The sequence below is a fragment of the Lepisma saccharinum genome, chromosome 8 (genome assembly GCF_977018435.1).
Source record: "Lepisma saccharinum chromosome 8, izLepSacc3.1, whole genome shotgun sequence".
Taxonomy (NCBI): Eukaryota; Metazoa; Arthropoda; class Insecta; order Zygentoma; family Lepismatidae; genus Lepisma; species Lepisma saccharinum.
In genome coordinates this window covers 54,709,943-54,722,198 of record NC_139236.1, presented here as the reverse complement: position 1 = coordinate 54,722,198, position 12,256 = coordinate 54,709,943, and the positions used below count along the sequence as shown (strand labels likewise).

The following is a 12,256-nucleotide window of genomic DNA, read 5'->3' as shown; positions in this document are numbered from 1 at the left end:
ACATCACCAACAAAACCCTGTCCATGGAGGACTACTAAAGCCTGCGGTGAAAACCAACCAACACAGTTTTCCATGGTCAAAACAATTATGGGTAGTCCAATCAGTGATTAAAAGTGCCATTCACCACAAGTTGGGCTTGCAAAAGGTTTGCAAAGTCAGCATGCATATCCTCAAACTGCAGTTTATCATAAAGCAGAAAGGTGCATGATGGATTGGAGTTATCTGATTGTGGAAAAATTATGGCAACAACATACAGAGGTGTCAGTTCAATCTTGCCAATGGATTTTTTCGACAATAACGACGTCAGTAGTATGAGTGGAATTTTCCTCAGTGCACATTTTACGTTGGTGTAGAAGCTGATGGTCGTGTGAAAGTTGGTTGGTTGGTTGATTTGGTGTTTTAAGTCCACTTTATGCACATTAAGGCTAATCGGGACTGGACCTACAGTTTAAAGTGGGATCTGAACCACTATGTGCCTCCACCAGGTATCGAATCCAGGACCCCTTGATTACAAGGTGACAACGCTACCACTGCACCACCAGGAAGGCCTCTTGTGTGAAAGTACCACTCTGCTCATGTGAAAATCCAGATTTGTGGCCAAAGAAATATTTTCGAAAGGGATGATCATGACTGAATTTATCTGCAGAGAACATTGGACAACATTACATTGCTAGGTGCTATCAAGAACATGACTATAGACAAATTTACAATGACATTTCAGCCTTGTGTGGAGCAGGCACCTATTGGTGAAATTGCACCAAGACAGAGATTTATCCATTCAGCAAAACCATTGCTGACATTCTACCAACAGATGGCAGCCAAAACAGGAATTCATGCCATTCCATTTGCAGATGTCACGCTGAAGAAGTCCAGATGCTAATCACTTTCAGATTTACCAACGAATGCCTGTCTGCACGGCGACTGGCCCTATGGCCAGTATAATTGTGTGTGTTGTCCTTATGTATGCTGAGTGCCTCTTAACAGCCTCAGCTTTTAACTGGTTAGAATATTTTAGTTATGACATTACAGTTATGTTATTTTAGTTCTGGTAAGGGTCTGGACCTCGTATAAAGTGACGGGTACAAAATAGCCTACGTGCTGACGCACCCAAAATTTTAAATTCAAATTTAAAAAAATATATCATAACCAATCAAAATCGCCTGGATGGATGCTGCTCACCCACCGTAGTGAATATATTAATGCAAGTAAAAATGTTCTTTTGTAGCCCATTGTATTAGTGCATTTTAATATGTACAAAGCAGATAAGTAAGCACTTTCAAGCATAAGTACTTAGTGCATTTTAATATGTACAAAGCAGATAAGTAAGCACTTTCAAGCATAAGTACACCAAGGAAATTTTTAAGAGTTCAGGATTTTCCTATTGAAAGGCAGAAAATTTCAACATTACCTTCCATTTTCCTTATACAATTATTTCCCTTCAATTCACAAGTTGTTTGCTTCTCTGAAACAAAATAAAAGTACACAATATATTATCTTATGAAATTATGTTGATTATTTGTAATTGAACAAATGAGATGAATGAACCAGACCCCAAACATTTTATTCAAGAATCTTTTACCTGCCCTGTTCATAATATTTGATTGCATCATAGAGTGCATTTTGTCTTTTTTATTGTTATATTGTTTAGTTTCAATGGAACTTGTGCACAAAAGCTGATCCAGACTAGATTTGTTTTCTCTGATGAGAAAATTATATTTTAGAATTCGTATGGATGCACTGTCCAAAATTGTTCCTTGTCATACAAAAGTTACATGCCCAGGATGCCTACCAGTCAAGAAAATATGCTTGTGGTCAAGAATTTTTGCTATTTTTTTATACAGTGTATTGAATTTACATTGTATACCTGTACTGGGATTTGATAAAATTGAATATTTGGAAATCGAAAATTGTATTGAGTTGTGGTTTAGATTTGTTCACTTTGTTTCTAAGAATTACATTCTTGTATGCATTAAATTTTGTAAAAATATTAAATAAAGTAATGTGACCGTCCCTCACTCAGGATGAAGTCTGAAGCATTAATTTTTACATGCATTAATAAATTAAAGCAAGTTTAAATCTCTTCTTAAAGTACAGTTTCAGTTTTGATCTTAACTGGCCTTGTGGTAGGGGTTTTTCATTGAATAAAAATAAATATTTTCTTACTTTCCAACTATACCTACGTATATGAATGTTAAGAAAAAGGGCGAAAATGTCAAGAATTTTGGATTTTTTATTTTGGTAAACACCCTGTATTAACTAAATAAAATAATAAGTAAGAAGGAAATTTCTTGCCATTCTTTCAATAAGAAATACAAGTCAGTGATGAATTGTCATATTTTAATTCTGTAAAATTGATAAAACTATTCTAGAGAATGGCAACATTGTCAATAAAAGTAATGAAAATCACATGCATTTATAATAAACATTTAGTGATTTAAAATTGTTCATCTTTTCTTCAGTAAGAATGTAGAAATCACCTGGAGTCACTGATTCCCCCCCCCCCCCCAAATTTGTAGAGCATTTGTATATGTGACTGTTAGGAGTTACGGATCACTGCTGAATGACTTCATGTGCAATTTGTTAATAAGTGTTCACATTTGCAGATGCAACTTTACCTGTGTTATATCCAACAAAAACATCAGTGCAGTTACAGAGTTTTAGTCTAGCTTCAACTTTGCACTGAGCTAAGCAGGCTGAAAGGCTGTAATATTGGAAAGCCCACATTGTATTACTTTCTTCTGGAAAACTGCATCTTCTAAAGGTTCTAGGTATATTGTGAACGTCATTATCAGCAATTTCTGTTGTTACCAAAATATCCATTATATGGTGGTGTTTAGAATCAATAACTTTATACTCATAGTCAACTGGCACTTCATAAGGAGACAGAAAGTATAACTGGAAAAAATGTTACACATGACAAAAAATTAAAATTTCATTATAACAAAAATCAACATTGCATTGAAAGAGTATTCTATAAATGGCAACAGAAATGTTACTGTCAGATTATAAAATTCCTACATAGAAATTTCAGTGAAAAATGCAGGCTTGACCAGAACTCAAACCTGGGTGTCTGGCATAGCATACCATTTCTCTATCAACTGAGCCAGTCCTAGATTCACCAGATTTTTCTCTGTCGGTATTTTATCTGTGTCAGGTGAAGCCAAGGACATTATCAGTTTTTTGATCTGTCAGGTGAAGCCAAGGACAGTATCAGTTCAGTTGGTAGAGCAATGGCAGTATGCCGGAGACCTGGGTCTAAATCCTGGTCGAGCCCACATTTTCACTTAAATTTCTACATAGTACATGCACATCTTCTGTGTGCTAAATTGTAAGGTGTAAAATTTCTTTTATCATATTTTCTTTATTTATTATTCATAACTTCCTGGGTGAATGAATACTGCTATCAGTACTAGATATAATAGTAATACATTTAATCTTGTCCTACAGTAGTCAAGAGACCAAATTGGACAATTCACATGTAAGACTTGAGACAGTATAATGCTTTGAATTGACACCAGTTCTGATTCCTTCATATACCAATACTCTCATTAATTTCTGCAAACACCAGTACTCTCACTAATTACTGCATATTTCAATAATCTTACTGATTCATGTAGGCACCTGCTTCATGGCCTATGCGGATTCAGAGATCCCCCCCCCTTTTCCCTTAGTATTTTGCCAAATATGGAATCAACGAATAGGCTACATTGACTTGGGAAGGAAAAACAATCCAATCTACGATATTTTTTAGAAATGAATTAAAACATCGAGAACAACTTATTACTGTACTGAATACAGCAGGCCCATCAGTATTAAATTCTGTAAAAATATTCGTCCATGAGAGTAAAGCAAAGGTTCAAGCCATAGCATCAATCAGCTTGAATTATACAAACCCCCATCATCACCACCCTCCCTGCATCCATTCTTGTGTAACACTATTGTAGTATATGGTAATGGTGACTTCCACATTAATATATCCTTCAGCACCCCTCATACATTAAAAAGTAAGTAGGTGTTATACATACATTGATTAACGTGTCATGTTTTGAAAGTGTAAAGAATAATTTTGTGTCCTTGTCAATGGTTATCCACTTCTTTGGAGCTACCCTGAAAGTGATTTAAAATTATATTAACATCTTGATTTAACAGTTACAAAATAATGAATATCTATTACAGCATTTTAATTGTTTGAAAAACAAAGTAATATTTATTTAGAAACATTTCAAGTTCATTTCAACAACTTGCTTTCTCTATGACCAAAATTTACAATTACTTATTTCAGTTACTAGAAAATTTATCTTGTAGTCCGTTTGGACAGGCTCACCATTGGCTTAGCCATATATGAACTGACTGGCATTGGGACCCTTTCAAAATTTTGCTTAATTATGGATATGTATTTTGTATACATTTTGAACTGATCTTGTTTTCATGTTAGGAAAGGAAAAATAGCTGACTGACTCCATACCTGGTCAATCATTCTGTTGTGTGCTTTATATGTAGGAGCCTTAATTTTCACAATCACACAATCCAAATTTAGTATTTTATGTGGTTTTTAGTTTTTTGTGAAAATGTAAACAGATTTAGCATGTGTTCTGTGAAAAATACCATGTAAATTGTAAATTTTCTGCTATGCGAATTTTTTATGTTGCTTTTCTGCCACCTCTGTCTAATCACAACGATGAGAATGAGTGATGTTATGATGATATTGATGAAGGGACACTCAAAGAACCACCATGCCCAGGCAGGTTGTTACATTAGTGCTATTTTTCCTCTAACAAGTTTTCAACATTCTAGTGTTTATGTTATGTAATAGGGCTGAGCCAATACTGATTCCCACCAATGCCGATACTGATGCTTCAAAATTGTAACTTTTATAAGTTGTTCAAAATATTGTTTAATATTATTGGGTGAGTATTCTACTCCAATCATACGTATCAATTTACCAGTTTTGCTTTAAATTATTCAAAAATACATCACAATATTGAAATACCTGTTATGTAATTACAAAATACAGTTGTTTCACATAATATTGGAGCAAAATCAATGAAAATTTCGAATTTTGCATAACTTCAAGGACAATTAAGGCTCCACAAAAATGTCGAATAGCATTTTTGCAGACCCCGCGAACAATTAAAACTGGAAAAGTATCAGTAAATAAAGCCAACCAATATTTTCTGATACTGCTACCAATAGATTGGCATCAATATCAGTTGAGCTCCAGTCCAAAAAAATCCTTACTAGCCCCTGTGGCTTAGACGGTGTGATAGAAATGGCCCTGTCCAAGACCAAATACATGTATCAATGCAGAATTCCATTATACAGTATGTCCGTAAAGTCATGGTGGGGTTTCAGAGTCCTATAATATCTAAACGAAACAGAAACAAAGGATGATTATTACACTGCATTGAAGAGTAACTCGAAAGACTTTTGGAAGCGTAGGGAAGCGAAGACTTACGATGCGCACACAGGTAATCACGTGACGGTGAAGCAAATCATGCCATTCCGTCAGTCAAGATGTGGACGGTGCAGAGGAAAGTTCAATGCATCCTTTAGCTTGCGAAATTTGAATCCGTGACATATGTTTGTCATGTGTACAATGAAGAGGCACCACATGAAAATAACATTCGCCGGTGAGATCACTAGTTTAAGGAAACGGGTAGTTTATTGGATGCAAAACATTAAGGGAGACCATCGGTTAGTGACGAGTCTGTTGAAGCTGTACGGAACAGCTATCTAAGGAGCCCCAAGAAATTGGTGCATGTCTGTACTCAAAATCTAGGTCTGAAGAAGACAACAGTTCACAAAGTTTTGAAGAAACATCTCCATTTTACGGCCTACAAACTGCAGTTGTTACATGCAATCCACCTAATCGATAAACCCAAATGATTTGATTTTGCTGTGCAGATGCTTGGTGAAATGGACAGATGATCTGTTCTTACAGAAGATTGTGTTTAGTGATGAGGCAACATTACATGTGTGTGGTCATGTTCGACATCACATCAGATTATGGACTAATGAACAACATCATGCCTACATGGAGGTGTGCCCTCACACATGATAAAGTTATAGACCCATTTTTCTTTGCGGAGCCTACAGTGACATCAGACAACTACCTTGACATGTTGGAATCATATGCAGTGCCACAAATTCAAGATGAAGGTGAAGATGTAATCTTTCAACAAGATGATGTTCCTCCGCACTACGGCAACATTGTTCGTCAGTTTCTGGAAAAGACATTTCCACAGCAGTGGATAGGAAGGCGTGGCCACCACAACGCCGGACCTGGTGCCTTTAGGTTTTTATTTCTGGGGCTACGTCAAACAATTTGTGTTTCGTGATCGTGTCAACGACATTCATCATTTGATAGAGAGAACCTGAGATGCTGTCCTGTCTGTTACGCCTGACGTTCTTAGTCGTGTGTAGCAAGAATTGGAATATCGATTAGATGTGTGTAGGCCAACAAACGGAAGCCACATCGAACTGCATTAAACATGTAAGGAAACTCTTTGAGTTACTCTTCAATACAGTGTAATAATCATCCTTTGTTTTTGTTTCGTTTAATTATGATAGGACTCTGAAACCCCACCATGACTTTACAGACACACTGTATTAACAGGAACCATGGAAAAAACAATAAAAAAAGAAGAAGAAATGCATTAGTAAGGATCTAAGATATCAAAAGGATATGTAATATTGTATCTCAATCACCTTGATTGATCAGTTCATATACAATCGTCTTCTGCAGATAATGATAAGAAATAATGCTTCAAATTACACCTGTCTGTCAGCAACGGAGCCCACTTTTTTTTTTCTGATTCACCCTTGTAATTTGATCAAAGCATCACAATTGAATCAAATATAATACTTTATGGCGATACAACTAGCAAGAAATGTTAAAGATATATTCACCTGAATTGAAATGAATTGAACAATAAGCAGTACCCGCTATATGTTGGTGCATGCACCACTTCAAAATAGGAGCAGCAGTTGAACTCTATTCCATTCACAGAGCAATAGATGAACAGTTCAGAACAAATCCTGTGAAGTATAGAGTGCATCAAGTATTTACTAAACTGTGTCTGCTTTCCTTATTTATATATATAGAGTAAAAGCAATGATAACATTGAAGTAGAAACTTCTAATTTGGGGTTTTAGTTTAAAGTGTCAACAGTTAAAGGCAACAATTTAATTAATTATTAGAATCAAATAGGTGAAACTTGGATTTTAGTTTTACTGCATTATACCTGGACCTTTCTCATCACAGCAATTCTATAGCTTAGAAGTATTTCCTCAATTTTACATATACACCTGCATTTTAGGTTCTATAGTCGCAGGTTCGCCTGTAGAATTTATTTCAATATTTTTTGTAATCTGTGACATGCACAGTAATTTCCTACACAGGGCAGGAGTTGTAACTTTATGTGGAGGTTACTAATTATTTTAGAAGCTCATGCTACACCTTAGAAAAACTAAGGAGGAATATATTGTACCCTTAGAATAAATAACCCATGGCTCAACAGCCTGTGAGTGCCATGGCCTACCTACCGACTGCTGGCCTCACTCCTACCAGAGGTGGGAGACAGTTACGGGGTGATGTGTGGTCAGCAGGATGAACCCCCAGTCGTCGTCATAGGTTTCCATGACCGGGTTACACTACTCATTCGTAGTTCCCCCATTTCCTCACAATGGTGGATGGCCACAGGTCCCATACACAGGCCGAAATCTCAGGAGAAAAGGAGACTCAAACCTACACACATCCCATAGCTGGAGCCCAAAGCACGATGCCTTACACCGCATGGCCACAGTGGAGGACTAAACATACCCCTAAGATTCATAAACATGTTATAAACTACAACTGCAATTCAGATATGAAGTTGCACCCCAAATGAAATCATAAATTTACAACTAACTGTAAATATATACTTACTTTCCATCCCAATCATCTCTTACACAGAATGCCAAAGAGACAGCTGATATATTGTGCACAGTGTCAGTGTCTACAACATATACAATGGAATTACCAACAATGCTATTGGTAAGCTCTCTTGCCACCAAAACTGTAACTGCCACAAAACCCAATGATATGTAGAACCAGAGTAATCTGAAAATTACAAAATTCAATTAACAGTTGCGAAAAATATGGATCTCCATCGATGACACTTGATATATTTGATGCAAATGTAGTGTTCTGTCTCCTACATTAGCTGGATCAAGTTATTTTTTAAAATTCTAACGAAAAGTTGTGAAATATAATTGTACTTTAAGTGCACTTAATATATTATGGAGATATCAAATAAAAAATATAGTTCAGAGGAAAGACTGAAGTTAAGAAAATAGTAAATTCTTGCCAAACTGGTCTCCACCAGGAGGTATGCTTCCTTAGAAAAGTAGCCATGTTTCTTTTCCAAGCGAGAACAATGGACTGACATCAAGAGTGAATGTTGAGAAAAATTTTTGAAAATGAAGTAAACTGCTAGAAAAGTTGTAGAGGTCTGATACCAATTTTACAAGCATTAGTGGCATGGCAGGCTTGATACAAAGTTCCCACATTCTCTGAATTTGAATCTTGAATTTTTCACATTTTATGTTGCCTTGTTCTACCACTTTAGCTAATTGTGATGATTAGATGAAAACATGAAGGCACACACACTTACAAAGAAACACCCATGCTTAGGTAAGCACTCAAACCTGGAACTTTAGGTGGCAAGACTGAAAGTCAAACACTTAGCATGTTGGGCCACATACGAGGCTAAGCACGTTATGGTATGAAAATAATGTAGATTATTTTTATTATTTTCCTGTAGTTTACGGTTATTACAAGCATAATAAAACAGTAACTGCCACAAAACCCAATGATATGATAATAATAATAATAAAAAAAGATTATTTTTATGTTAATAGAAACTATTATAAACCTATTGTGATGTAGTTTTTGAATAATAAAAACTTTTAAAGTTTCACTTACCGTAATAAAAAGTGGGGAGCATCTTTGATGTGTCGAATTCCACAGATTGTAGATAATTCTAAGTATTCCTTTACTGCTTCACATAGGGCTTTATAGGCTAAATATATACTATTGCCATCATTTACTTTAGGGATTTGCCTGTAAGAAAATAGTACTAGGAATGACAATAATGTAAGCAGAAGCAGATCTAGTCCTAGGTCCAATTGGTCTCATGTGCATGAATTTGGGTGGGCAAAATTTGATGTATTTTATAATGCGATCTGAGCATTTCCTTTTGCTCATTTTTTTTTCCTTTCATTTTTATTACTGTTTTGCATTATTCATCATCATCATCCTTCACAGTTTCCTGCCTCTGACTGGGTCGGCATAGAAGTCAAGCCTCCATTTCCTTCTGGTCTTCCAACACTCCTCTCCATGGTGTTCCAATCTTGTCCTCTTCTCCTAACACTCTCCACTATCTGATCTTTCCATCGACATCTTGGTCTCCCCCTTGGCCATATTCCAACTCCTTGTGCATTTTAAGCTGTTACTGGTAGTCTTTCTGCACCCATCCTCTTCATGTGTCCAAACCATCTCATCTGTGCCTGATCTATTCTGTCCTGGAGCTTCACCACCCCCACTGTCTGTCGGATCTCCTCATTCCTTATTCTATCCCTTCTAGTCTTCCCCAATATACTCCTTAAAAATTTCATCTCCACTGGCTGCATCTTTCTTTTGTCTCTCTCTGTCATTGTCCAAGTCTCTGCTCCATACATAATTATTGGCACATAGTATGTATTATATATTACCTACTTGCATTTCATAGGTACATCCCTGTTCCATATTAATCTTCAGATGCTTTGACAGAGTCCACCACCCAATTGCCCTCTTCTGTTTACCTCCTCAACGATTCTTCCACTTCTCTCAATTGAAGGGCTCAGGTGTAAAACATGGTGACATTTTGTTATTTATCCTTCAATTTTTGAGTGAAATTGCCATGTCATACAATTTGCATTGGACTCTGTGAAGCCTTGTGAAATTGGTGAACACAACACGAAAATAATTTATCTACAATATAGCTTCTAATAACCTTTTTTCTTAATGAACTCGGAAATGACCAAAATGTCACTTACCATGTTTTACACCAGAGCCCTTCAATTATGCTTCCTAGATATTTGAAACTCTCCACTACCCTCAACTCTTCCATGCTCATCTTTATTCTTAGTACATTTCTGTTTCTATTGCTTGTTGTTAGCACCTCACTGTTTTCTGCACTGAATTTAATTCCTTCTCTTCTGATTTCCTTATCATTCCAACTATCAAGCTGTTTCTGTACTTCGACACTGTTTCCCCATATTACTAGGTCATCAGCGAAAAACAAGGCCTTCATCTCTTCCTCTCCTATCTTCTTCACCACCACTTTGTTAATTATATCCATTGTAATTATGAAGAGCAGTGGGGAAAGAGCACTTCCCTGTTTTAGACCATTACTTATACTGAACCACTTCGTTCTTCACACAGCTCTGATTGGCCTTGTATGTGCTCTGCACTCTACACACTATCTCTTCCTCTGCTTCTTTCTCTCTTAGAGCCTTCCAAATCTTTGTTCTGTCCATGTGATCATATGCCTTTTCTATATCTAGGAATGTCATAATCAAATCATTTCCATACTTGTAATGCCTTTCCTGTAATTGCCTTATGGTGAATATCAGATCTACTGTTGATTTGCCTCTTCTAAATCCATACTGTTCCTCTCTCATGTTCAGCTCTGTTACTTCCCTTATTCTTTCCTCTAATATTTTCTCATACATCTTTGCTGAGTGGCACATTAGTGTTGTTCCTCTATAGTTTTTACATTCCTTTCTGTCCCCCTTCTTGAATATGGGAACTATTAGTCCCTTCGTCCAATCTCTTGGCACTTCTCTCTCTTGCCACACTGTTTTCAACACACTGTACAGCCACTGCACACCAATCACTCCTGGTCCTAGTATCATTTCCACTGGCACTCCATCTATTCCAGGTGGCCCGACCTCTCTTCAATCACTTCAGAGCTTCCTCCACTTCTTTCCATGTGATATTCATTTTTCCTTCCTGATTTCATTTCCTTCATTTCATGTTCATTTTCTTTTTTCACATTCAGCAATGTCCTGAAATTCACATTCTCCTTATTTCTTCATCCTCTTCTACAATGTTTCCCCTTTTCATCCCTTAGTTTGTGGCTGTCTTCCTTTTCTCTTCTCCTTTCTCTCACTAAACCATACAATACTTTCTTGTTCCCATCTACATCTTCTTCTATCACTTTGGCTCATTCTTGCATCCACTTTCTTCTTTCCTCCTTTACTAATGTTCTTCCCTCTTTCTTCTTTTCCACGTACTCTTTTCGTGCATTTTGTGATTTACATTTAAACCACTTTCTAAATGCATCATTTTTGTTTTTCACTGCCTCTCTAGTTCTTTCATTCCACCATGGTGTTTCTTTCTTTTCTTGCTTGTCCTTACACATACCTTTTCGGTTGTCTCTACAAATTCTGTTTTAAATCTTATCCATTCTGTTTCTTCTCCTTTGGCTTCATCTCTTGGAACTTTAGTATTCAATATTTGTTGATATTTCTCTTTTATCATCTTATCCTTCAATTTCCACGCTCTTATCTTTGTCTCTTGTTCCTCCCTTTTATTTTTTTTATCTTCAATCCCCTCACATCTACTAGTAACCTGTGGTCACTGTCGAAGTTTGCACTGGCTATTACTTTAATGTTGTTCATTATCTTCTTTACTTCCTTGTTCACCAAAATATAATCTATTACAGACCTTTGTTCATTATTCCAATCTTATGGCTGTCATATTTCTTCTTAAACCAGCTATTACCTACTAACAGTTTGTTTCTCTTACAAAAGTCCAGTAGCCTCTCACTTGTGCATTACAATCACCTATCACAATTTGCCATTCCTTTTCTACATGTTCTTCAAATTCTTCTTTCCCTTCCCTTGTACATCCTGTTTGTGGGGGATACACTTGAATTATTTCTATTACTTTTCCTCTTACATTCATTTTTACATCATTTACTCTCTCTACTTCCTTGCTTATTCCACTTCTGAACACAAATCCAACCCCACTTCTCCTGCCCTCTTTGGTACCTGCCCAGTACAGTTTATAGTCTTTCCTCAATTTCATTCTCCTCTTCCTTTCCATGTTGTTTCCCTCATTCCAAAGATGTTGATTCCTTATTTCTCCATTAGAACCACAATATCTTCAGTCTTTCCTGTCAGTGTTCCAATATTCAGCGTCCCTATCAGTAGCCTGCATTGTCTCCTA

At 36.5% G+C, this 12,256-nt stretch overlaps 1 protein-coding gene across 1 annotated transcript in view; it reads right to left on the bottom strand.

Annotated features, from left to right (window-relative positions):
• Positions 1-6,356: 6,356 nt before the first annotated feature.
• LOC145991785 (pickpocket protein 28-like) overlaps positions 6,357-12,256 on the bottom strand; it is a 65,384-nt gene continuing 59,484 nt past the window's right edge. The window contains exons 12-14 of the mRNA XM_083127836.1: positions 8,966-9,103; positions 7,928-8,101; positions 6,357-6,480 (exon numbers count right to left, since the gene is read on the bottom strand). Coding sequence (XP_082983962.1) covers positions 6,357-6,480; positions 7,928-8,101; positions 8,966-9,103 — 436 coding nt within the window. The remainder of the gene's footprint in view (positions 6,481-7,927; positions 8,102-8,965; positions 9,104-12,256) is intronic.